Below are 27,347 nucleotides of genomic sequence, written 5' to 3' on the forward strand. Positions count from 1 at the left end.
ATGTACTGCATAGCATGGGGATCTCTCCATCTCATCATACGGGGTGGAAGTGCTCTTAGGAAGAACTCTGTGATTACAGAAGGGCACTGCCTCTAACTGGGATTCACATCTCTTGAAACTATCTCAAAGCTGCATTTCCTTCTCAGTAAATTCAGAAAATCTGTTTTCATAGGCTTCATTTCTAAGGAACAACAGTTCTAAATGCTTTATTGAATTCAGGTTTGGGGTGTTTACAGTATCAAGTGTCAAAATGTCAATATTCAGTTTTTTTAAAAAACTCTCAGTTTTGGCTGTAAGAATAAATGTGTCTTGTTGTGCATCAATCTAGGTTAAATACCGCATGGCTGGTGAAGTTGCTAGAACTATTTGCCACGTTGATGAAAAGGCCAGGGATATAGAACATGCAAAGAAGGTGTCACAGCAAGTGAGCAAGGTGAGCGAGTTCTGACTCTCTGGAAGGGTTGTGAACATCAGCGGATCTCGAGGTTACTGATATGAATAAAGCTTTGAGCTCAGGGCACTAAAGCAGTGTTTGTGGAACAGTTTAGAAGCACAGGGAGAGATAGTAGAGATGTTGGTAACGCAACTATAAATATAATCTTAAATGTTTCCAATTGATGTCTTCAAATCTCACTGGTTTGAGACTTTCACTTTGAAAAAAGTCTTTAGAGCAGGTAGTTTATTCACAAAAGTAACTGTTTTTCTAATGATAGAGTAACCAACATGCTGCTCTTTCTTTCCAGGTATTATATAAACAGAACTGGGAGGAGAATAAGGACAAGTACCTGCTTCCCCCTGATGCTCCAGAGCTTGTGAATGCAATAAAAAACACAGCAATGTTCAGTAAGGTAAGAAAAAAACCTCACAGGTCTAAGCAGCTGAAGCACAAGAAGCATTCCAAGTCACCTCTTAACTCATAATGGGTGTTCTGGCTTTTTCCTCTTCTTCAGAAACTCTATACTGAAGACTGGGAAGGAGACAAAAGCTTATTCTATCCATACAATGACAGCCCAGAGCTCAGAAGGGTGGCACAGGCACAAAAGGCTCTGAGTGATGTAAGTATCAAAGCCTGATTGACAGCTGGGTCACTGTTACAGTGTAACTCGGAGGACTTCGTGGTGGATATAAAAATTTCATAAGGGAACACAAAATACAGATGTGTAGGTGTGCACCGATAGCTCTGATAGCGGTGCTATTTCAGTAGAAAAAACATACTCTATATCGGAGTATAAACCTGTTGGCAATTTGATGCCAGATTATGAATGAATGATTAATTAATTTATTAAAGATATTCTGAGGTAATCAGTAAGAAGGTATCTCTCAAAACGTGTGGAGAAACTCTCAGGGTTGTCTGTAAGCCCAGTTCACTGTTGTGGGTCTACAAATCTGTCTCTCTAAAACAGTGATAGGAAAAGTCAGGAATTTTGTGAGGCTGTGTGATTTGCTGATACTTAGATACGTAGAACTCTTCAGCTGAGGATTTCAGGTCCACCTTTAAGATTTCAGTGAATTTTGCAGATGTCCAGAAGCTCACTAGTCTGTGTTTATTAGGAGCAGCAGAGTAATATACCTGAAAACTTTCCCAGGAAACTGATTCTTTTTCACTCTCCCTTGTGAAGAGCGTAGTCCTCCAGGATTCATTGATTGAAAGACTTTATGCTGCAGTAGCAGTGGACAGAACTGCTTTCATTAAAGGTGGTGTTAGGAGACTTAAGAGCAAATGTTCTGATGCTTAAGTTGGTAGTTACTGTAAATGTTTACTTCTTCTGTATTTTCAGATTGTCTACAAAAAAGGGCATGATGAACAAAAAACTAAATATACTCCTCTGCCAGATCCACCTGATGTGGAACAAGCCAAGAAAGTGACAAGGCAGCTGAGTGATGTGAGTAGAAACTTCCTGTAGAAACCTCACTTTTAGAGCTAGAGAGACAAAGAGGTATCTAAAGAAAGGGAAAGCAAAAGACAAGACCAGGGCACATATGAAAGACCCCTTTTGATTTTCAATGGCAGCAGTCACTTTCTTGCTTCAAGTGTCTCAGAAAATCCTGCCCAGTCTCAGGTGAAAGGCAAAACTTTATTCTTGTTTAGAATATTTAGTTTTCACAAAACATTTCTGCTTCTACCATATGCACATTGCTTCCTATTCTCCCTCTTTTGTTTTGTCTCCTGCTTTACACTTTCTGTAAATAACATCCATTTTGCTGTTCTCTTAAATATAAACAATGACACACACACACATATATATATATATCTGGTTTTGGAGTGAGTTACTTGCTTACAAGGAATAGTCCCATTTTGCTGACAAGTTGCCTAGGTCGGCTGCACAGAATGCATCCTAAATGTTCATTTCGGTGTCAAACCATTGTACCCGTACGTATCCCAAGCATTCTTAAATTCATGGATACCAATCAGTGGAAATGTGTGGCAACTTGCATAACCGTTTCCTGATTTACACACCGAATTAACAAGTAACAATCCACATTAAATCCTGTAACTGTGTGGCATGATGAACAAAGACTCTAGCACCAGTCCTTGTCTATGCATTTTAGGTATACTTAGAATAAAATACAGCTGAAGGGTGCAGGAAGTAAAGTGAAATACAGGACGACCAACTTTTGCTGGAGAAACTGGAACTAAGTTGCAGAATCTTGTAAGAGAGAAGTAGGATTTTAACTCTGTTCAGAATTCAGCTATTATGTTGAGGACATGCATGATTTTATTGCTGTGTATTGAAAATGATCTGCTGTTTAAGAGTAGGGAGTCATAGGATTCACTTAGGGTTGCAAAGCCACTAAAAAAATATGGTAGTGAACCCATTTGGAAGGTGAAATAAGGTAGTATTTAATGTAGAGAAAATTTCTTGAATCTTATTCTTCCCTGGCTTAAAAGCTAAATTGTCATCAAGAAAATTTTTAGACATGTAAAAAGCAACTCAGTATCATAATTCTTTGAAATGAGTGCACAGTAAGCTATATCTGTGTCTCCCAACCAGGAAAATGTAGAATTCATTGCAGGTTGTTTTTTGGCATATGTGTTCTGTATCAACGTGGTAGCAGTTAGAGGGCACTGGAGAAGTTGTGTTTTTTGTGATAAGCAACTGGAACACTGAGTCAAAACTTGGGAAGATGTTCTATTATTAGACAGAGAGGAACTGTCTGTTTAAGCAGTTGATCCTGGATTTCCACGTCCATGAACAGAGTCTAATGGAAGTCGGATACGCCAGGCAATGCAGGGATTAAAAGGGGTTGCTTACAGCAAGTTTCAGCAGCAATAACAATAAATTCTGTCTTAACCAATGGGCAACACTATGTCCCAATATTATGTGACCAGTGAGAAAACAGAACTAAAGAACGTGTTGGTGATCTTCATAGAGAGGTTTTCTTATTAATAACTGTCTTCTAGAAGAGGTTGCTTATTTCACCTATTTATCCTTTTTTTTTTTTTTTTTGATCAGGGAAGGTACTAAGAGAAATAACTGAATACTGGTGTGGTTTGGCCAAATCATTTTTAAGGTGTTTTTGACAATAAATAATAAAGTGGTTATAAGGCAGAAGTAAAATGTGAAGCAACTTTAAAAAGATGACTTTTAAAAACAAATCCATCCAGTGACAATTGCGCTGTATCTTGGGGGCTAACTTTTATTTTTTAATTTTGTTATAGATCATTTACCACAAGGACTATAAAGATAATATCAAAGGCAAGTGGAGTCAAACTCCATGCTATGATGTTGCAGTTGCAAAAATGAATGCAGAAAATATAAGTATGGTAAGTGAATTCTTTGAATGAATTCTTGGAATGAACAGCTTTATCCTCTGTTTACATTAATGTGGAAAATACTGATTAATTTTGCCTGCTCCACTTGTGGTGTTTCTCTTTTCCTAAACAAGCTACTTGGTGGATGTCTGATTTATAGTGTAAGTGCATTTGATATGTTTTTATCTGTTTGTCTCTGTTCCTAACAGAGAAAATACCAGGAAGACTTTGAAAACATTAAAGACCAAATCTACTTTATGCAGACTGAAACTCCAGAATATGAAGCTAATAAACGACTTTCAAATAATGTCAGTAAGGTAGGTAACGTGTGCTGCCCTTCGTTTAGCTTGCGTGTAGTTCTGAAGTCAGGCCAAACCTGATATTTGTTCAAAATACAGAATTTGTTCGGCTTCTGCATTTTCTGCAATAGTATATGCATCAGCAAAGACAATCTTACCTAATTAATTGTCAGAATGTGACTATTCTGAGATGTCAACTGATATTTGAAAAAATTGTAATATTCAGAAAGGGCCTTAGAGGTGGGGACATCTACTAAATAGCTCTCGCTTACCTTGTGACCCTGCCTCCCATCTCATCACCCGTGCACTCCTGTGACCAGAGTGCCTTTCGTGGGCCTTGGCCATGGTGAGCCCTAAGCTAAAAACCAGGGGAAATTTTCCTGAAAAGTTGCGGATGATACAGGTTAGTGAGCATTTGGCTTTTAATACTGATTTTTGAAACCTCACTCTTCTTTGTTTTTATTATTTTAAAGATAAAATACAAAGCAGACTATGAAAAGAACAAAGCTATTGCAGATTATAATGTGCTTCCTGCTACGGAGAACCCACTGCTGAGGCAATTAAAAGCTGCAGGAAATGCGCTGAGCGATGTAAGTATTATCGAAGTCCAGCTGGATGATTTTCAGTCATGTACAATCAACCAAACTCCTCACTTCTTCACAAGGCTTCTCCTTTGGATCTCTTGGTATTTTTAGTTTTATAGACCGATGTTTGCCATGAGATACCGCCAACCAGAACGGTGCGGATAAGGAGTCATTCCTCCACAGCAGCGTGTAACAACAGCTGTGGCATGTTAGGGGGCAGCTAATTGTTGTGTAGGTCATCTAGATCCCTGTGAAAACGGGTCACAAGATGACAGTTCTTCCCTTACTGCTTTAAGGAACCTCAGCTGATGCCAATAATGATAAAATATGTCGTACTTTTACATATTATTCATTTATATTGTATTCTGATTACCATCTGTGATGACTTTCTCAGTTGCTCTCGCTGTTTTCACCTGTGTGGAAAGAGATTGCCTATTTCTCCTGTCAGAAGTTCAAAACCCATTAGTCAGACCTTTCTGTCTTCCCTTACAAACCTGATAGTCACTAAAAAAAGTTTTTTTTTTTTAAAAAAATCACTGGGAAAAAAGTACGATTGGTTTTTCAATCTTCTAGAAAGCTTTTCTTCATAATCATTCCACAGTTTTACTCTTGTCCTTTTTAGTGTGTTGTGAGTTGCAGTGAAATCTACTGTATTATCTGACATTGTTTTCTTTTGCAGAAATTATACAAAGAAGCCTATGAACAGTCAAAAGGAACCAGCATGAATTACTGTGACACACCAAAGTTCCAGATTGATACCGCTCTGAAGAATTTTAGTGATGTATGTATTTGATTTATGTTATGTTGTGCAGTACTGATACTCTTGATTACTTTTGCTTATCAACCTGTCAATATTTTCCCAGGTAAAATATAAAGATGCATATCAAAAGAATATTTTAGGACACTATTTGGGCAGCTTTGAGGACCCACATCATACACACTGCATGAAAGTTGAAGCTATGAAGAGTGATGTAAGTGTGGCAGTCATTGTTTTCGCCATCATACTTTCATTTCAGAGAAAGCTCCATTATGGTTTCTTACTGAATGTTGACTTCATTCCTAGAAAAATTACAAAGCAGATTATGAGGAGGAAAAGACAAAATGCTACTTCCCTCAGACCATAACTCAGGAGTATGAAGCTATTAAGAAGTTGGAGCAGTGTAAAGATGTAAGTACAGGACAGTAGCGGTTGTCCAGTTGCCAGCTACATGCAGAGTATCTTCTTTGGAGGCATGTAGAAATTTATAGTGATTCCTGTTAACTTCAATGATCTTGAGTTTGGCTTTATCAGCGTATGAGACTTTGAAAACTCATATTCATCTGTATTTTAGAGCCTTTTGTGACATCTAGTGATCAAGACAGTTATAGCACAATCTTTTTTTAACAAGTTAAAACCATAAAATTAGAGGAATGGTACCAAAATGAAGAATGAACCTCAAGCATTTACCTGCTTAAGTCAACATATTTTACATTAACAATTTAAAAGTACTTTGGTTGCTTTATTAATACTAATATTATTTACTTTATCAATACTTGGAAAATACTTTAAAATATATGTGTATATAATATACTAAAATGTATGTACTATACTGTGTATAATATATTATAAAGTATACTATACATTTTAATATTCATATACCTTGTAAAATATTTTGCATACTTCAAAAATACTTTTATTTTCTCTCTGATTATGTTAAAAAGTAACATGAGAACCATTGTGCATGACAGTGCTGGTCTGCATGCATGCTGTAACTGCTAACTATCCCAAGTAGTGCTGCATTGCTGTGTCTTATGAAGTGGTTTTGCTTATACACATTTTCTGCAAATGTATCTATTACCTTCCTCCAGCACACCTACAAAAAGCATCCTGACCAAACGAAATTTACTCAAGTGACCGACTCTCCAGTTCAGAAGCAAGCAGAGATCAATAGCAAACAGCTGAGTGATGTAAGTAAACTTGGAAAACGTGTTGCTACGCTCTGACATTATCAATGTCTGCACTGTGGCCACCTTCACTTGATCACCCAGTTGTAGGAAAACTGAAAGCAATGTGTAGGTGAATGCGTGTGCACGTACACACAGACAAGCACAGACACCTTTGGGTGTATTCGCAGTTCTGTTCCGGTGGGAGATCACCTGGAAATCAGATTTAGTTTTTTCAATTTGGCCGTTCATGTTCACACACACAATTTTTAGTGTCTGTGTTTGCAGTTTGGTTTGTGTCCATCATTCTTAACGTATTCCTTGCACCAGTTAAGTCAATGGTGTTTATACCATTCACTTGGCAAGGACTAGGATTTCAGTCAGTCTGTGTGAGTGAGGTAACATGAGGTCTTTAAATTGTGTCGCTCAGCATTATTAAGCTTTTGCAATCTATAAACCTTGGGCTGCTGAATTTCTTTCTTTTTTTTTTTTTTGTTTGCAGATAAAGTATAAATCCAAAGGTGAAGAGATTATTCACAAGTACCACCTCCCTCCAGATGTGCCCCAGTTCATACAGGCTAAAGTTAATGCCTACAATATTAGTGACGTATGTGCATTTTGAATCCAGAGCTCTTATAATATGAAGTTTCTGTTAGCTAGCAACTCTTCATTGAAAATTCACCTTTTCTTCTAGAACTATTACAAAACGGGATTGGAAGAATTAAAATCAAGGGGATATGATCTAAAAAGTGATGCTATTCCTATCCGAGCTGCCAAGGCTGCCAGGCAGGCTGCCAGTGATGTAAGTACATCCTTCCTACAGGAACTGTGGAATTCAAAAGGGGTTGCTTAACCAGGGTTTGCAATTGTGTTTATTAAGGATACCTGAAGGATAACTTTTTCTTGCCTTTTTTGAGCATGTTATTGGACGTATCTAACACGTTATATTTTTACTGGTGCTTCATTGCTTCACTAACGTATTTGCATAATGTAGGAAAGGCTGTTTCATGATGTAATTCTCTGTGAATAAGTAAGCTACCTTGCACTCCAGTATGGTTAAGGAGTGAGTCAGTAGTGACAGCTCCATGAGCAATGGACCTCTGAATTCTCTCTGTCCTTAATTATAGGCCTGATCATAAAGACTCTAGGACCTCACTGGGGTTTGGGCAGATATTTTGGCCTCGGGGAAGTCCCTTAGCATTTTAAGACTCCTCTCCCTCTTGTGATCAGTACAAGTGAGATGATGCTACTTTGAAAGCTGACCGACTGACTTGTGTAGCAGTGAATTGTACAGTTACATGTCTGGGTTTACTCGGATGTACGGTCACTGACGTAAATGGGATGGATGCTCTTTGCAGAAAACAAAGGGTAGCCTTTGCTTTTCATTCATTTATTGTGAAGTTACTACGCTTAAGGTGATATTCTCCGCGTTCTGTTCTATGCTAACAGGTTAACTATAAAAAAGCCTATGAACTTGGCAAGGGTAAACTCGTTGGCTTCAGGAGCCTCCAAGATGATCCCAAGCTCGTTCACTACATGAAGGTAGCCAAGCTGCAGTCTGAGCGAGAGTACAAGAAAGATTATGAGAAAACCAAAACTAGGAACAACATTCCACTGGATATGGTCAATGTTGTTGGTGCCAAGAAGGCTCAAGAGATTGCCAGCAATGCTAATTACAAGAACCTCCTACACCATTATACTTACTTACCAGATGCAATGAGTGTGGAGCTGACCAAAAATATGATGGAGATTCAGAGTGATGTAAGTAAAACCTCGTGTGAACAGAATTTGGTTTTGAGATGCCTCAAGCAAAAACTCTGAAGACTCAGGAGAGGTCCCCAAATTGCTTTTTTTCTAATTCCTAACTTCTATAACACTGTTTTCACTCCTTTATTAGAATGCATACAAAGCAGATTATAACAACTGGATGAAAGGGATTGGTTGGATCCCCATTGGCTCACTAGAAGTAGAAAAAGCTAAAAAAGCTGGAGATGCCTTGAATGAAAAGAAATATCGTCAGCATCCAGACACCATTAAATTTACAAGTGTGGTAGACTCTCCAGTAATGGTCCAAGCCAAACAGAATTCAATTCAACTCAATGATGTAAGTAGACAAAGAAATGGGTGTTGTAGTAAAGTAGACATGGTCTTTAAAACCTTTTAATGTACTATGAGCTGGAAAGTGTTTCTCTGTGTTGTCATTGTTTTGTGCTCTGATTTTGTCCGATTTCCTGCTACGATTCTGCAAATCTCTGGAAATCATGTGGCTCTTTCAGTTCACGTCAGCTGATTCTGTCCATTTATCGTTTAAGTACGTTTGAAATACACTTGATTTAAGAAATGTGAAGTTTTCAGGTTGTTTATTGATGTTTTACCACCTACAATAATGAATGAATTACAGGATGTTTGATGAATCACAATATGTGCATCACTACAAACCAGCAAGCTTTGTTTTGTGTTACACTCTCCTACCATCCCTTATTATCCGGCTCTTTCAGAAATGGGTTTTTATGTCCATTAAAGGGGCTTAATTTTACTGAGTAAAGGCTGCATAGAGCTTTTAGGATGTGTTCCTTCTATCAATAAGATCAACAATTCTATATGAAAAGCGCAGCCTCAATCTTTGAGATAGGTGGCAATGGACGTTTATTTGCAAAATCAAACATAACCCCTCAGTTAATTACAGTGAGCTGGGGGTAGCTATACAAGGAAAGAAGGATTTATTTCTGTGTGATATATTTTGCAGAAACTATACAGATCTTCTGGAGAGGAAGTTAAACATAAATATACTCTTACCCCAGATGTCCCACAGTTTATCCAAGCTAGATACAATGCAGCTAACATCAGTGATGTAAGTGACAACTTTACAACGTATTTTACACATTGTTAATGATTTTTGAGTAATATGTTACAGATACTCATATAACTTTCTATAATAGTAGACTATATAATCACCTTGTACCACTGTAATTTTTTGTTCTTGGTGTCATTTGAACTTCCAGCCAGACACCATTTGATCATATAATCATTCAATTAATGATCTGGTCTCATAAATGAAGACTGATAGTCATATACAATCCCCACTGCATCTGCTTCTAAAGAATTGCCTGGAGTAGCTTAGGAGTAGCTTTGACTTGCATATAGCTGATGTGATTACTAGGTTCTCTGGAATAATATGGATTTTCCTTTTTAGGCATATTATAAGCAAGACTACCATGACCTAATAGCTAAAGGGAACAATGTGTCGCTTGATGCTATTCCAATTACTCTAGCCAAGGCTTCAAGAAACATTGCTAGTGATGTAAGTACCTCTTCCAGGTATACTTGGGCATTTAGTAAAAAAGCTGTCCGTTACAGGCCGTATGGTAGACCTCCTATGTTGCACAAGTCTCACTAGAGTCAGTATTAGGAGATTCTTTCCCAAAGGCTTAGTTTGTGTAGGACTTATTTTTGCTCGTCTTTTTTGCTTTACATAGGTAAATGCTATTGCCCAGTGTTTCTTCATCCGCTTTTCACAGGAGAAATGGAATCGGTAGCTCTTGCAACCATTCTGTGACAAACTTCCAGGCAATACACTACGTTAGCACCTGTTTACAGACAGTATGTGCTAAGGGTGCTCTTGGTTATACGGTGGAGCACGGCTTGTACGTGAGTCAGAAGGCCTTATAGTGCAAATGGTATTAAAGTGGGATATGTTTCAGTGGCTTCATCTAACTGGAGGAAGCTGGCCAGCCATATGCCATTTGTTTGCTCTTGCTTTCAAATGTCTGAGAAGTATTGTCTCAGTTATCCTAGTATTTTTCATACACGATTCCATACAGGAATGCTTAGGAAATATTTTCCCTTCCATGCAAGAAAAGCTAATGTTGATAAACCTTATTGTGGTGTGTGTACAGGCTTGGATGGTGGAGCAAGAAAAGCTAATGGAGGTATAGTCGCTGGGTGTGCCATTTAAGAGGGTTTCTGAGCTGTTTGCAGCTTCGTTTTCCAGTGAAAGTCATGAGAGCTTTGCTTTTCTTTTCTTTTGCATTAGTGTGGACACCAATAGCCATGACACAGTACATGTGATCTCTTTCCTTTGTTTCTAGTATAAATATAAAGAAGCGTATGAAAAGGCCAAAGGCAAGCAGGTTGGTTTCAGAAACCTGCAAGATGACCCTAAGCTTGTCCACTACATGAAGGTAGCAAAGATTCAGTCCGAGCGTGAGTACAAGAAAGACTATGAGAAGACCAAGACGAACTATCACACGCCTCCTGACATGTACAGTATCCAGGCTGCTAAACAGTCTCAGGATGTAGCTTCTAACGCCCACTACAAAAATCTCATCCATCACTACACTTACCTGCCGGACGCCATGGATGTTGAACTTGCAAAGAACATGATGCAAATTCAGAGCGATGTAAGTATTTCCGTGACTGCAATTTCATGGATGTTTTCCTGCACGCTGTGAAAAGGAAAATATGGGTTTATACGCAGTGAAAAATGCCATTACTGCATGGGAATGGTCTGTTTTTCTTGCGTCTGGGGGAGGATCGTTAGAAGTTTTATCCGCTGGTGGTGGCGTTTAGAAATACCAAATTCCGAGTGAGTTCTACTCAACAGGATTTTGATGTTGGCTTATCAGTGGAGATCAGACTTCTGGAATATTGAATTCGAAGGAACTTTTTTTTTTTTTCATGTTTCCTCAGAAAACTTTTGCAACTAACATAACTTTGTTTTATTCTTTATTTTTAAGTTGTCTTGCTCTGTCTCCACTGTTCTGTGTATAAGGCCAAGTCTCATAGTCTGCTGAAACACAGAACAAATTAAATCCTGTTAATTGGTCACCAGATGGTAGTTTAGAATTTAAGAATTGAAGGTTCGTGATTTTTTTTTTTTTTTTTACATGGGTAAAAGAAAAGGAAGGTTAGCAAATACTGCAGGGATGTTACAGTTCATAAGAAGTGAATCATGAGTCAAAAATGCAGTAGCTTGTTTTCTTCCTTATGAAATCAGAGAAGCATAAAAAAAAATCTCTTGTTCCCTTCACGACTTTGTGAATATTTCCTGCTAATGTAGACCACAGAAGCTAGACTGTGTGATTATGGTTTTCAACAGAATTATTACAGTTCTGTGGGAAAACCTTGGTCCATGTTGGCTTTCTCTCCTGCAGAATGCGTATAAACAAGACTATAATAGCTGGTTCAAGGGTATTGGATGGAGTCCTCTTGGTTCACTGGATGTTGAAAAAGCTAAAAAGGCTGGAGAGGCGTTAAATGAAAAGAAATACCGTCAGCACCCCGACACCATCAAATTTACAAGTATACCAGATTCAATACCCATGGTTTTAGCTCAGCACAACACCAAGCAACTGAGTGATGTAAGAAATTTTTTGTTCTTAATGTCATATAGTGATTTTATTTTCTTACCATGTTTATGAATTATATGGCAAATTCCATCTAAAACCTTTAAAATTTAAAAACTATAAAAATTACAGTTTGTTGGTAAGAATTAAAATTGTGGCGTTGTTTCTGTTAACGCTGTTACCTACTTTGTACTTGTCAACAAGTGTTTGTTTATTTTTCCTTGCAGGTAACATATAAAAAAGAGGGTGAAAAAGTAAAACACAAATACACCCTGGATCCTGATGTTCCTCAGTTTATTCAAGCCAGGGTCAACGCCTTCAATCTGAGTGATGTGAGCATATGACCAGTAGTTTGTTCAATGATATATTTATTTGTAATTTAATTGATAGGAAAAAACCCACTTTCATTTATTAATGCTATGATATTGAGTATAGAAATGCACAAGCTCTGAATTCAGCTGAACTTTTACTTCCAGAAGTCAATGAGTTTTGTGCTTGTTAAGAAATTTTTAAGCTGTCTGAGCACTCACGAACACAAACACATTTCGGTGCTTTATTGCCAAACTACCGGGACAGACTGAATGAGAAAACCAGCATGACTTATTGTTCAGATTCCTACAGGTTTGGAGACTTGTCATCTACTTTTATATAAAAAACACATTGCGTAGGCAAGCAGTACGAGTTCTCTGTGTGTTGCTTCCTGCTGCTGGGTTTTCAAAGGGAGTTAACTCCTGCGGTGGAAAGACAGTAAGGCCTTTTTTCTGCCATTCAGCCTCTAGTCTGCCTGCTTTCCATTGCTTCTCACGTCTGTCCAACACCAGAAAGACCTCCACTGAGAGTAGCAATTCTATTGCCTTTGTTGATACTCAATTTTTTGGTGACATTACTAGGTAAAAGCTGGCATCTCTTTTAATAGCCTTGAAATACTGTCAGTCTGTCCAGATGCTAACTGCTAACAAAAAATCAGCCAGACTGCTTTCTTCAGTCGCTGAAGACCACAAGGCCTGATTTTGAAGCTAACAGGAAAAAATTTCTGAAGGTTCAGTCAAATGAAAAAGGGATTTGCTTAAGCAAGGGCACAAATGCCACTGATAGAGTTGTTCTGCATAAAATAGCAAAAATTTCTTGTAGAGCTAATGATTTAGCTACGTGAATTAAACTGATTGCCTTGAAGGACTCTCCTATCTCCTGTAGTAGACTGATTTACCATAACATAATTGTAGTTTGTGTACAGGTTAACATTTTTCCTTGCAATTGCACAGACTAAACTGACTATTTTGATTCCTATAACTATAATAAAAAGATGAGCTTAAATTACTTCATTAAAATTGCCACTCATAACACCTCAAACTCATACTTTTTTTTCCCTACAAGGCGAACTACAAAGCAGACTGGAAAAAAACCATCGCCAAAGGATATGATCTGAAACCAGATGCCATTCCCATTATTGCTGCTAAAGCTTCTCGAAATATTGCGAGTGATGTAAGTATAATTTACATAAAACGGAACACATACACCTACTGTGTTGCAGCTTTCTGTAGCACATTATGTGACAGAGCATATGCTATATATGTACAATGGTCTAGAGACACTCAGCTCTGAGAGTTGAAGCACTTATGGTGCTGTGAAATAACAAGTGAATTCAGATGTTTACATGAACCTCTGAAAAAACCCTGTTTCTTTGGAAATGTATCATAATGTGTGTGAGTGCTGGTGAGCTGGGGCTGTTTGTAGGTGCTTCAAGTATTCACTGGCTTTTTGAAAGTTCCTTTGTTATAACTTACCTGTGCTGTATTCTTAATTGCTGGAGACCTGTACTTGTCTAGCGTTCACGAGCTGTACAGAACTGTGGGTGTTCTCAGGCAGCTCTGTCAGTGGCAACAGGAAAGCTTGGTGTGCCGTCTGACACGAGCTGTGGAAGGAGATTTGGACCACAGAGATAAACTCGCTCACTTTAGCGAAAGGCTGCAAATGTCTTCTATTCCTCACTTAAACATGCCTCCCTCCGAGAGCTGAGTATTGGGATATCTAATGGTTTGGTAGTCTTGGGCTTGTCAATAATACATTGTTATGCTAATCTTTTTATTAAAAGCTGGACGTTACTGGGAGTTGGAAGTCTATGGCAGTAAAATATATGGTGAGAGAGGGCATGTAGCTGCATATGGAGGTTTAGATCTATACCAGGGGTCATGACATGCTGAGAAATCCAGCAATCCTCCTCTTCTTTTGACCTAAGTGATCCTGTGCTGTCTGAAAAACAATTTATGAGTTTATAGACTGAACTGCAGTTGTGAAAGTTGAGTTTCAAAACATTATCAAAAGTATGACTTCTCTTTCCAAAGTGGGTAAGGCTTTCTTTTCCTTTGTCTCTAGTACAAGTACAAGGAATCATATGAGAAAGAAAAAGGCAAACAGGTTGGATACCGTAGCCTGCAGGACGATCCTAAACTTGTTCACTACATGAACGTGGCCAAAATACAATCAGATCGTGAATACAAGAAGGATTACGAAGTGACCAAGACCAAATATCACACTCCTTTGGATATGTTCAGTGTGATGGCTGCCAAGAAAGCCCAGGAAGCAGTTACGAACGCTGGCTATAAACAGCTCATTCACGATTACACGCTCTTGCCTGATTCTGTGAATCTGGAGCTATCGAGAAATGTGATGCAGCTTCAGAGCGATGTATGTAATGATTAATCAGCTCCTTTATTAATTCTCGTAATGACAGTGTTACGCTACTGACCTTTTAAAGTTAAAAAATGAGCTATATTGGATTAACAGTAAATGTCAGGTTTGGAACCCTCTGTTTTCCAAAGATTATCAGAATTGAGCGTAGCTGGTAAGTTCTAGGGAGCTTTCCTAGCAAGTAACAGCGTTCTCTGTCTCTCTGCATGTTTGGCTAATGCTCAGCAAATGAACGTGGCTTTCTAGTTCCTGTATTTTTGTAGGTAGATTTGTAATTACAGTGTGTTATTACTGTGATTATTATTTGTATTGTCAGAGATCATAGGTAATGTACAGAGTCTAAATTCTGACTATATTTTATCTAAGTTTACCAAAAACGTACATTAGGTATGTTTGCATCGTATCTAGGGATTTGAGATTTATTTTGTTCACTTTTCCTTCCTGCCTTTATCATCCTCCAAGAGATGCATATGCCATGCATAAGGATTCATAAAACAGCTTTGTAATTGCCATTAAGTTTTGTGACTCATTTCCATTTTTTTCCACTAATGTAGCTTTAGGGTCTGCTTTATTTAACAGTCTTCTGATAAACTGAAATTCCCTGCAATGTTAACAGTCTCATTGAAAGTGTTCTTCAGATTCGAAGCATTGTTTGGAGAGGATAATGCGTGTTCCCAGCAGACAGAGGATCTGACCTTTAGTTACTGTTCAAATAGAAAAATTTTCATCTCAAGTTTTTTGCTTCCTTGTTGTATTTTTACCTAGCCTTGCTGAGCTGGCTGAGCTTGCTTGGCGCTCTAACTCAGGATGTTTGCAAGGAGGGAAGTGTGATGCTTGAGGACAAGTTTTGCCCTGTATAGACATGCTATGGAAGCATGGGGTCTCTTCTCAGACTCGGATAGTCTCCCTGTTACTTCTAACATTGCAGTTCAGGAACAGGCTTTGTTTTTGCAGCATTTTTGTACCTTTATCTCTTCTAAAAGCCATGTTATAAAGTATGGTTAAATAGGAATGGTACCTATTCAAGGTTGTGCAGAACCAGGCCATTAAACAGAAGTTGTTGAAACAACTTCTCTGAATTAATTCTACTGAAAACAGAGTCTACTAACAAACAAGAGTGTCATTTAAAAGAATTCTCATATTTTTGTCAAGTTTTTGTGTTTACTGCTCAAAATTTGTTCAAAGGTGTGCGCACTTGGTTTGTAGTGTGCTGTACAGGTTGATTTACTGAAAAGAATGTCTTTATCCCTGATGCATCAGTAGTTGTTAATGTTATGCTAAGAATTTGGAAAACAATTGTTTGGAGAACAATAGCATTTGTAACAGGCTTGTCTAAATGTTTCTTCAAAAATGGACGACTAGGAGAAGTTTTAAGGCCTTACCTGTTTTTATGTGTATATGTCTTCTAATTTTCCCTGTCTCACTGTGGTTTTCCTGGTTATTTTTTTAAAAGAACGTGTACAAAGCAGACTTTAATAACTGGTTGAGAGGAGTTGGCTGGATACCAATTCAGTCACTGGATGTAGAAAAGGCCAAAAAAGCTACCGAGATTCTCAGTGAGAAGAAGTATCGGCAGCACCCAGACAAGCTGAAGTACTCCATTACGATGGATGCAATGGAACAAGTGCTAGCTAAGCAAAATGCCAAGACCATGAATAAGGTGAGAACTGGTTCAGGTGATGCTGAGTGAGCCAGAGCTTGGGTCTTTGTCTTGCCAAATTGTGGGGCAGTGCCTTCCCACTGGGGTCATTAGCATTTCAAATGGCTATAGTGGTTTGCTCCGTGACTAACAGAGGACGAGGCCTCGGACTGTATTCATAACTAAGGGAGCTTCATTTTTTCTTTGTGAAGATTAAAGACTTCTCTTTTGTGTATGTGATTAAAGATGTCTTCTCCAGATCTATACTGCTTTGGTAAGCTTTGCTCTTTTTCTGCAAGAAGTAGTGTTCGTAATCAGTGAGCTAAAAAACCTCCTGAAATTCTGTCACAAAAATATTGTACAGAATTCCTTGAAAAGTGGAGTTCTTTAAATTTGTCCCTAGCTGTCTGGGACACCACTGATCCTTATTACATGTTTGTCATGGAAAGAGGGTGTGTGGGGGAAAAAAAAAAATAAAAAAAGGTTTGCATTAAAGCAGGGAAGAATGCAGACTGAAAATTTTCAGTTTCAATATTTATTAGTTATCAAAACGTACTTTGCAAATTTCTCAAAGTACTAAAGCAAGAGGAGGGATATAATATTGCCACTTGGCATTTGTATTTGTGAAGACTGTAGTTGTGGAACCTTTTACTGTACTGTAAAATATTATTTATTGTAAATGAGCAGAACAAAGGCAAGCTCTTACTTTATGAGTGCAATGCCCTTTCAATGCTAAATATTAATTTGTAATTGCAGAGGCTCTACACTGATAAATGGAACAAAGAGAAGACCAGCATTCATGTTATGCCAGATACTCCAGAAATTCTGCAGTCTAGAGTGAACCAGATCACAATGAGTAATGTGAGTTGCCATGCTCACAGTGGGTGTTTGGTGTCTGATCAAAAATTGGTGTAATTTTTATGTCTGTTTTGAAAATATTTAAATTCAGATGCAGGGTACTTGAGTAGTTCTGCCTTCATAATAGAGTACCTGTTCTCTTTTTACATTTTCCATTAGAAACTTTACAAAGCTGGATGGGAGGAAGAGAAGAAGAAAGGTTATGACATGCAGCCAGATGCTATTCCAATAAAAGCAGCCAAAGCCTCCAGAGACATTGCGAGTGATGTAAGTTTGATGGCGTGAGAGTACTCAGAGTAGCTACGAGACAGCCAGAACACTTTCAAAGTGCTCCATTATGCACAAGTGTGTTTTTTCAAGCATCTTGAGTTGTCCAGGTTTCGGTCGTACACTTGAACCTTTGCAGTACTTGTTCTGCAGTGGAGTAAGGCTGAATTGTGCTTATTCACTCTTTGTTCAGTGAGGTGCTGAGCTCCGTGTGCCTGTATTCAATGGGCTATTTTATAAGACTGAGTATGTTTGGCTAAACCTGAGATTTTATGATGAAAAAGAACAAAGAATTCCTATATTTTCAGAGATTAAAATTGAGCTCAATAGTGCATTTTTTAATTTAAGTTTTTGCTGTTCTTTCTCTTTCTTGCTGTCAGTATAAATACAAACTCGCCTACGAAAAAGAGAAAGGAAAACACATTGGGTTCCGCAGCCTTGAAGACGACCCCAAGCTGGTGCACTTCATGCAGGTGGCTAAGATGCAATCTGACCGTGAATACAAAAAGGATTATGAGAAGGCAAAGACTAATTTCCATACCCCAGTTGACATGTTCAGTGTCGTGGCAGCCAAGAAAGCGCAGGAAGTGGCTACCAATGCAAACTACAAAAACTTGATCCATACCTACAACGTTTTGCCTGATGCTATGAGTCTTGAATTAGCCAAAAACATGATGCAACTACAAAGCGATGTAAGTGAGAGATTCTTCAACCTTTGCATTGACAATACGCTGATGCTCTGTTTATGAAAGCGTACTGTAAGATAAGCAGTACTGTTTTCTTAGTGAAATCAGCTCAGTTACATGCCAAAGTGTCAATGAAATGAGACCTTCAGCACTGATAGAGCCATTGTGTTTTTCAAAGACTCTGAAATACTAAATAGCACCTATTGCTACAGAATTTGGGCCCAGAAATAAGTCATTTTATGTGTAAAGTAAAATGGATATTTACTCTTTACATGTCCCACTGGGCTCTTCAGGAGCGATAGGTGTGTGCAGGCCAAGACAAGAAAAGCTTCATTTTTCATTAACAGTTTTATTTTGTACTTCCAAAAAGTTATCTTTTTGGAAGAAGGAGAAACTAGCTAAGTAGCTATGTTCTCAGGTTTTCTGGGATATTTAACCTCTAGAGAAGACCATCTTTTTTCCTCAGTATAGTAGTTCAAGATAAACCCCTCCTTCAAGAGGGCCTTAGCTTGTAAAGTCATGTGAGCAATCTATATACATCGTATGGAGGATCTGAATATTGTATAATAGGTGGAGTTATAAAATACAGACACTACTGTAACGAATGCGTTTCTAAATAAACCCTGAATGCATCATGATACTGTTGGCCGCTTTTTAGAATAAGTGCGTTAAAAATCTAACACAGATTTGTTAAACACAGAAAGAAGTGTCATGGTTTAGGCTTTTTCACACATCTGATTATTTTCTTTTCTTTCTGCCTCCAGAATCAATACAGAGCAGAATATGATGAAACTATGAAGGGCGTTGGATGGATGCCACTGGGCTCCCTGGAAGCTGAGAAGAACAAAAAAGCAATGGAAATTGTTAGTGAAAAGAAGTATCGCCAGCATCCAGACAAGCTGAAGTATTCTGTTCCTATGGATTCCATGAACATGGTCTTAGCTTTAAATAACGCTAAAATCATGGATGAGGTAAGCAAGCATTCATGAAAATTCATTTAAGTTTGCAGAAGTAAGAAACAAACTATACATGTTGTAATAGTCAATATTGTTTTATGCACAGCTTTGGAAAGCATCAATTTTGGCAGCTAATGAGTATGCTTGACTGTAATTGTATTTCATCTTAATAGACCTTTGATATACCTGAAAGCAAAGCATGACACTAATATTTCTAAGAAATACGTATAAAGACAGACCTGGGGGTCACATATTATTAATAAAGTTTACCCAAGATAACTGATTATAGACGTCTGGCAGTTTAAATCTAGGGGCTGAAAATACTGGAGTGATCCCTTTCAGAAACAGAATTCAAACTTTTAAATGCGTAGTCTGTTTCATCTGATGCCAGTTGCGTTAATATGAAATTGCTACATGATATCAATGCTTTTATAATGCGATATTTATTTTCTGATTCTCCTGCTGAACTGCTGTAACCCACTGGTGTTCTTTAAAAAGGTTCATGTGCGTTGTAGTTACAGGGACCATCAGAACCTTGTGTGCACTTTCCTTAGCCCTGTTTCGTCTAAGAAAAGCTCTATTGCCTCTCTCAATTGATACTTATTTTCCAGGAGATAAACTAATAATCTACAACCTCTAAAAAAATATATATATATATATTTTAACCATCTGGCTTGGCTTTTAGTTCTGGGGTTAACCCCAGTAGGCAGCTAAGCACCCCATAGCCACTCGCTTGCTTCCTCCCCTTCCCCTCCAGTGGCATGGGGGAAGAGGAAAGGCAGAGTAAAAGCCAAAAAAACCCTTGTGGGTCAAGATAAAAAATGTTTAATAAGCACAGGGGGAGGGGAAGAGGAGAGAAAGAAAACAAAACTAAACCAGTGATGCAAAAGCCATCTACCACAGGTACACTGATGCCCAGGCAGTTCCCAAGCAAAAGACTCCTCACCTCCCCAAACCCCTCCTCTCCCTTTTCGTTTGCTGAGCATGATGTATGGCGTGGAACGTCTCTGGGTAGCTGGTGCATCTGCCTGGTTGTGTCCCCTCCCAGCCTCTCGCACACCCCCCGGTGCGTTGGCTGCGGGGGCGGAGAGACTCAGCGAAGCCCTTGGTGCTGTGCAAACACAGCAATGGCTCTGTCAGCGCTGTTGGCGTCACAAATCTAAACCGCAGCGCTGTTCGAGCTGCTCTGAAGAGGGGTAACTCCATCCCAGCCAGACCAGTACCTTTTGAAAGCCATGGCTTTCTGCCGTTCCATGTGCTTGAATGCACTGCTGGGCAAATGGCAAGCGAAAAAATACTCTGGCAAGATTGGTATTTCTTCCACTTTTATTTCAGCCTCACACAATTAGCTTTCTAAGAGCTATTCCTAATTCACACTGCTTTGAAGTGCTGAAATAAACAGGCAACTGCTTCTACCACATTAGTACTTGCATCATTGTAATGTTTTTATGTCAAATGGGAAACAGTGGGGCATGGTGGTGTTAGGTCAATGGTTGGACTTGATGATCTCAGAGGTCTGTTCCAACCTGATGATTCTATATTCTTTCAAAAGGTTTTATTTAATTTTTTGGTGATATTGACGTTGCTTTCTTTTTTTTATCCCTCCAGCACAAGTACAAACAAGCATGGGAAGAAGACAAAAAGAAAGTTCACATCACACCAGATATTCCACAGATTGCTTTAGCGAAAGTTAATGCATTTAATTTGAGCGATGTGAGTACTGGTTGTAAGACTATTATGTTGCTTTTTTTTTTTTTTTTAATTAGGAATAAGGGTGATGACAGCATATGAAAGTGTCCCTAACTCTCACTTTGCTAACCTGTAGTCATTTCACAAAAAGCTACTAATTTTCCTTTTTTTCCGCTTCCTTCTCCAAAGTTAAATACCAAAAGTTGCCAAGAAAAAAACATATTTGTGTTCAGATTATGAAGCGTTCATGTAGGTCATTAAAATATAATAGTTGCTAAGAAAACAGTAGAATCTGAGTACTATCCATGGTTGTTACTGTATTTATTATTTTATTTCTCTATGCACAAATTTTTGTACTGGATTCACATTTCTTGCAGATTGAACCTGTTCTTTCAGTAACAGGTAATGTTATAGATGGTTTTTCAGTAGCCAGTTGTGAAAGCTGCATATGTTAAAAAAAAGTATTGCTTGTGATTGTGCACATCCTTAACGTGCACAGAAATAGACGTATTTATCTCCTTTTTAAAAGCTGACACCCCTGTAGATGTAACTTTTCACCAATCTTTGTGCATGTGGGAAACAAATGCAATTTTTTACTCTTTTGTTAGAGGTTATTGTTACTGCTTACAGTGCAGTCCAGCTGCACTGACATCTGAATACTAAGGTTGGAGTTAATTTTGAAGGAGTATTCCTCTCTGTGTCCCCGAGTGCCTTAAACAACTGTTCAAGGAGTGTTACACATGTGAATAGTCTGTGTTTCAAGTTATCATATAAAATGAATAGCTTTATTTAAGTGAGTGTAGTGTGGTTTGCTTTTTTAAAGGATGTTTCTTTTCTTTTCCCAGAAAATGTACAGACTTTCATTTGAAGAATCTAGGAAGAAAGGGTATGACCTCAGAGCTGATGCTATCCCTATTAAGGCTGCCAAAGCTTCTAGGGATATTGCTAGTGATGTAAGTTTTTGAAAGAAAAAATTATCCATTTCTGATATTGTAAAACATCCCTTTCTTGACACAGGTCAATTTTATATGCCAAATATATGAAGTGTCTTTATTCTCTTGCTTGTAAATAATTCTGGCATATTTGATATATATTCTAATACATTTTCTAGCAGGGTTAAAGAACAATTTCTTCGTTAGAAAGGTAAGGAGATACATGAGGGACTCTTGGCAGTGGGGGGAAAGGCAGTTCATTCCTTAATGTGATGGTGCTTGAATACTTTATGAATGTATGTTGTAGATCTGTAGTATAGACAGAGTGTTCAGAGATCATTCTTACAAGTATTTAAAAAGAACAGACGTATTTAAATGACTCTTACTGCTGTGGTACCGCTATCTTTACTCCTTTGGTGAAGGTCCCTTTAAATTTTTTGGTGCAGAGAATACAGGCATCTGGAATCTGGACCATTCTGAAATCCTTTGTGTATCAGCGATGAGGGATTTGCTGTGGCAGGGGCAAATCCAGCCTGAGAGAGGGGTGAAGTTAGGGCCTAAGGACGTGTTGTTTAGCCCCCCTTTTTTTTTTGTTTTTCGAGACCATAGGGGATGTTGCAGCCACCACAAAGTCAATTTGCTCTGTCCCTGCTCTAAATCTGAGGGGAAGATACTTCCATTCTGAGTTCTCTCCAAGCAGTAAGCAGTGAAGGAAAAAGGAATTGATACTTTGTCTGTGTAGTTCCTTGCCCAGGGTTGATTAGAGATTGAGGAAGGGGTTAAGAATTGGAACTATTGGTTTTATTAAACAAAAAAATACAAAAGGTCTTGGGGGAAGTATCTTGGATTTTTTAGACACTTGAACGAGTGAACCTAATGGAAGTGGTGATTAGAACTTCGACTTTGTGGTTAGTCTTTAGATATGAACTCAAGTATTCTGAGCATGGTGCAGACTACCGTGAAAATAGTTACCTAAGCCAAATATTGGAAGCCCGATGGCAATAGTAATAGAGAACTGTGAGGGTTAATGCACCTTGGTTCTAGTGTTTGTGATAGCCCAGCTGAGAGCTAATAGGAGTATCTCTAAACTGTGGTGTGAAAAGACTAAAAAGTGCATTTTTTCCAAATACTGACTTCAGCAAACCAGATCTTATGTGTTTCTTTACCTTTTGCTTTCTGTCAGTACGTTCCATATTTTCATTGTGTCATTTATGAGAATGGAAAGCAATGGAACCCCAGGTTACACTGAACCTTGTGCAGGAGCAGAATTAAGCTACTGTAAGGAAATTTCATTTATTAAGAAAGTGGTTTAAATATACTGCTTTTGAAAGGGATGCTAGACATCTGTTTTGCTTTAGAGTGCACCCTAAGAGTAAGTGGACAAAGCTACCACCTCTATATGCTTTGTGATGTTTTCTTAACAATGTAAAAATCTTAGGTTTGGGGTTCTATTCCTTACGAGATAGATACTGCTTATTAACCAAATACAGTGGAATTAAAGTCTCTGTCTCTGTTCCCTTTACAGTACAAATACAAAATAGGTTATGAGCAAGACAAGGGAAAACTTATAGGCTTCCGCAGCCTTCAGGATGATCCCAAACTTGTCCATTACATGCAAGTGGCTAAGATGCAGTCTGACCGGGAATACAAGAAAGCTTATGAGACGAGCAAGACGCATTACCAAACGCCTGCTGATACGCTCAGCATCGTGGCAGCGAAGGAGGCACAAGATCGTGTAACCAACACGAACTACAAACGACTGATTCACCAATACATGCTTCTACCAGATGCAATGAGTTTAGAACTCTACAGAAACATGAATCAGATACAAAGTGATGTAAGTTTCTGTTTCTTTTTGTCATTCACAGCTGTGACTTTTTTATTTCCTGGTTTTTGGGTTTTGTTGGGTTTTTTTGTTTTTTTGTTTGGGTTTTTTTTCATTATGGCTGTGTTTTGGAAACAGCAGAATTATTTGGGATGAGCCATTTGTAAACTGTAAAGTTTCGGTTGGTGTTCTGTTGGCAGAATGAGTACAAGCAGGATTACAATGAGTGGTTCAAGGGTATCGGCTGGAGTCCTGCTGGTTCTCTGGATGTGGAGAAATCTAAGAAAGCCACAGAAATCGCAAGCGATCGGAAATACCGCCAGCATCCCAGCATGTTCCCCTTCACAAAACAGAATGATGCCATGGACATGGTCCTTGCAAAGCAGAATGCAAATATAATGAACAAAGTGAGTATTTATGGGGAAAACTGGGCAGAAGTTTACGTGTAATCCATTTCAATAAACAGGCTGTAAGTCTATGTCACCACCTTTATGCAGCAGTGTTTCCCTGGGAAAAACAACTGTCCCTTTCAGGTTCCTCTTTCTTTTTTTTTTTTTTTTTTCTTAATGAAGCTCTCTGTTACTGATAAATAGGATTAGTTAGATAAATCTTTTCTCATTTTTCTCGTTGCTACCTCTCCAACCTCTAGTCTTCTTATTTTTGTATAGAAATTACTGGCCCTGAAAATCTTGATAACTGGACTTCGTTAGAAGCAAGACTGTATCCTAATTAATCTGATTCTGGATTAGGTCATTACATAGTAAAATAAATGAGTCAGCACCTTTGTCTTTTTACTCATCTGTATCCTAAGGGCTCAAATGGAAAGGTGAAAACCCGGAAAGAGCCATCCTTTGTCATTTATATTAACACAGCTGATGTTACTTTTTTCAATAGCATGCTTATACTCAAGCTTGGGAGAAGGATAAAACCCAGGTTCACGTGATGCCAGATACACCAGATATTCTACAGGCAAAACAGAACAAGACAAACTACAGTCAGGTAGAGTTTTTTAATACTTCCTATCACATTTTAAATTAATATCTACTTTCTTCAAATTTAAAGGTGCCTCCCATTTAAAAACAAGTGATTAATTTGTATAAGTTGGAAGAAGTGGAATGGGGGGTTTAGAACAGAGGCAAGAATTTGTATGAGTAGTGTGTTCAGAGTAGCGATAGGTACCATCTTCAGGCTAGCGAAGTACCAGCCTAAATTACGTTATAATGTATGGAAAATATAAGTCCTGCTTTTAAAATCTGGATGTGCATAGTCCATGCTCTATGCTCACCATAGAAATCAATCATGTTACAAATTCCTTACTATAAAATTACAAGTTTGTTACGTATATTTTTAACTTAACATATGGGAAAAGAAATGCAGGCAGTGATTCTAACTTTTCTGTCGGCTCTCAAATGTAAGAAAGCAGTAATTGTGCCACTATAAAATACTTAGGTTTTGCTTTGCATGATTGCTCAGAGGCAAATTTTTCACTTGCAAGTGCCGGAACTTAAAATCAACTGTGCACAAATGGAATTGACTATTAAGTGGGTACATTACAGCTTTATTAATTTCAATTGGCTTAACAAAATTATAAAGTTTTTGGTTATTCCCGATGTATATGTTTCAAATCCCCAAGATAAGCTGTAGTAGGAAGCTGCTGCAATAAAGAAAAACTATTGTTTTCAATTTTAGAAACTGTACAAGCTTGGCTGGGAGGAAATGATAAAGAAAGGCTATGACCTCACACCTGAAGCCATTTCAGTGAAAGCTGCCAAAGCTTCAAGAGACATTGCAAGTGATGTAAGCAACATTTCTAATTCACGGTGATATACGCTTTATCTAGGTGCTATAACCTTCAGAGCCACACTAGATTGAGATGCACCTCTCTCCAAGGTGTGGCTTGGAGTAAAAAGCAGAACTGCTGACAAAGCTCTTTCCTGATCTGTTCTTGTCCATGAAGAAAGCAACTTAAGAAGGGTTGCTCTGGCGTCTTGGCAATTCCAAAGATAGTGGTCCATCCATGAAGTGGCTCATTGTACAAAGTTAGGAGCTGTCTGCTCTTTGGGACGTTACCTGTTCAGAGCAGCAGCAAATTTGGTCCAATGAGCTGATCTCGGTGCCTACACTGAGAAATCCTCTTTACATCTCTGAAGTAGATGTGGGGACACATGTATTGCTGTTATCATCACTTGATATGAATGCAAACCCTGCCTTTATGGAAGAGAGATTTTATTATTTGTTAGGGAATGTTTCCACTGGTTAAGCAGCAGCATTTTTCATTGCTGATTACTTTATTCATCAAAATATTTCACTGTGCCAGCCTTTGGGAGTTCTGCACACTGTGACTGTATGAATCGGATAGCAGAGGAGATCATTCTTATAGCCATGTACTCTTCCTCTCCGGGAACTCTGGTCGTTCCCAGGAAGAGCCTTCACTGACGCCCCATGATGCCCATGAATCAAGGGGCTACTAAAACTTGATATTTTGCTTATCTATTTTGCCGTTGTCTGTTTGTTGTTGTAACCTCAACAATTCAATCTTTCTGATTTCAGTACAAGTACAAAGAAGGTTACCGCAAGCAGCAGGGACATCACATTGGATTCCGCAGCTTACAGGACGATCCGAAGATGTTGTGGTCAATGCAAGTGGCTAAGATGCAGAGCGAGAGGGAGTACAAGAAAGATTTTGAAAAGTGGAAGACAAAGTTTAATATGCCCGTGGATATGTTGGGCTTCCTTCTGGCTAAGAAATGCCAGGAATTGGTTAGTGATGTAGACTACAAACGGGTGCTACACCGCTGGACTTGTCTGCCAGACCAGGTTGATGTCACCCAGGCAAAGAGAGTCTACGAACTACAGAGTGATGTAAGCTTCCTCTGGATTTAATTAATTTACTTTTTGTAAGATATTTACTGCTTATAGAAAAGTATCTTTAACAACTGTCTTTTGATGTGAGTACAGATCAGACTGAAGCTGAAATACCAGTCTGTCTTTTAATATGGTTTAATAAATGAACAGAGCAGTAATCTGCTACGGGTTTTGATTTTTTTCCTTAACAGAATCTGTATAAGTCAGATCTGCAGTGGCTCAGAGGCCTTGGATGGAGTCCTTTGGGATCTCTTGAATCTGAGAAGAACAAGAAAGCTTCTGAAATACTGAGTGAAAAGAAGTACCGGCAGCACCCAGATACTATTAAGTTCACAAGTATCCCAGATGCCATGGATATTGTTTTAGCAAAGTCTAACGCCAAAAACAGGAGTGATGTGAGTTGCCTCTAGAGACAGAACATATGATTCAATAAGTGAATGCACTAGTACATACATTTGTTAAAAGGATCTGCATAGCAGAACCTGTGCTTAAAGTATACAAAGATCAGATGTTTACTCTCAGTGCCTTATTGCTTAGTTGTCAAGAAGTATCATGCCTTGTCCAGAAAATTAGGGTCTTCAGTGATGTATAACTTCTTAGTAATAACTTAGTAATAACTGCAAATATGACCCTTACTATATAGTATGAGAATGTCTTGTCATAATGCTGTTTCCTTGACATCTCATGGATGTAAAGGAGAAAAAAAATGTTATATTTCAGTAAAAAGTCATTGTATTACTTGATTTTAATATCTTGTGTAGTTTGCATCGCTCATGCTTACATAGTACATCTTTGCTGTGATAGAGAAGAGGCAAACTGAATTCACTGCTGTGTGTCTGAGCCTTTTATCACACAAGGTATTTCTGTTTGTGTCTCTCTTCAGATACTCTATAGAGAGGCTTGGGACAAGGACAAGACTCAGGTTCACATCATGCCTGATACTCCTGAGATTTTGCTGGCTAAATCAAACTTAATTAACACAAGTGATGTAAGTGTGTCTCTGCAATGTTTCTTTTATGGAATTTGGATTACCTGTT

General features: G+C 38.3%; 1 protein-coding gene across 1 annotated transcript in view; it reads left to right on the forward strand.

Annotated features, from left to right (window-relative positions):
• The window catches only part of NEB (nebulin), a 125,399-nt gene that overhangs the window by 9,543 nt on the left and 88,509 nt on the right, over positions 1 to 27,347 (forward strand). Inside the window, exons 5-32 of the mRNA XM_086465409.1 lie at positions 329 to 433; positions 744 to 848; positions 951 to 1,055; positions 1,779 to 1,883; positions 3,662 to 3,766; positions 3,964 to 4,071; positions 4,527 to 4,643; positions 5,317 to 5,418; positions 5,501 to 5,608; positions 5,701 to 5,805; positions 6,486 to 6,584; positions 7,063 to 7,167; positions 13,280 to 13,387; positions 14,279 to 14,590; positions 16,047 to 16,253; positions 16,989 to 17,093; positions 17,250 to 17,357; positions 17,738 to 18,049; positions 18,808 to 19,014; positions 20,608 to 20,712; positions 21,534 to 21,641; positions 23,146 to 23,457; positions 23,646 to 23,852; positions 24,340 to 24,444; positions 25,135 to 25,242; positions 25,996 to 26,307; positions 26,502 to 26,705; positions 27,194 to 27,298. Coding sequence (XP_086321535.1) covers positions 329 to 433; positions 744 to 848; positions 951 to 1,055; positions 1,779 to 1,883; positions 3,662 to 3,766; positions 3,964 to 4,071; positions 4,527 to 4,643; positions 5,317 to 5,418; positions 5,501 to 5,608; positions 5,701 to 5,805; positions 6,486 to 6,584; positions 7,063 to 7,167; positions 13,280 to 13,387; positions 14,279 to 14,590; positions 16,047 to 16,253; positions 16,989 to 17,093; positions 17,250 to 17,357; positions 17,738 to 18,049; positions 18,808 to 19,014; positions 20,608 to 20,712; positions 21,534 to 21,641; positions 23,146 to 23,457; positions 23,646 to 23,852; positions 24,340 to 24,444; positions 25,135 to 25,242; positions 25,996 to 26,307; positions 26,502 to 26,705; positions 27,194 to 27,298 — 4,194 coding nt within the window. The remainder of the gene's footprint in view (positions 1 to 328; positions 434 to 743; positions 849 to 950; positions 1,056 to 1,778; positions 1,884 to 3,661; positions 3,767 to 3,963; positions 4,072 to 4,526; positions 4,644 to 5,316; positions 5,419 to 5,500; positions 5,609 to 5,700; positions 5,806 to 6,485; positions 6,585 to 7,062; positions 7,168 to 13,279; positions 13,388 to 14,278; positions 14,591 to 16,046; positions 16,254 to 16,988; positions 17,094 to 17,249; positions 17,358 to 17,737; positions 18,050 to 18,807; positions 19,015 to 20,607; positions 20,713 to 21,533; positions 21,642 to 23,145; positions 23,458 to 23,645; positions 23,853 to 24,339; positions 24,445 to 25,134; positions 25,243 to 25,995; positions 26,308 to 26,501; positions 26,706 to 27,193; positions 27,299 to 27,347) is intronic.

Source organism: Leptosomus discolor, chromosome 5, assembly GCF_034619465.1.
Source record: "Leptosomus discolor isolate bLepDis1 chromosome 5, bLepDis1.hap2, whole genome shotgun sequence".
Classification (NCBI taxonomy): domain Eukaryota; kingdom Metazoa; phylum Chordata; class Aves; order Leptosomiformes; family Leptosomidae; genus Leptosomus; species Leptosomus discolor.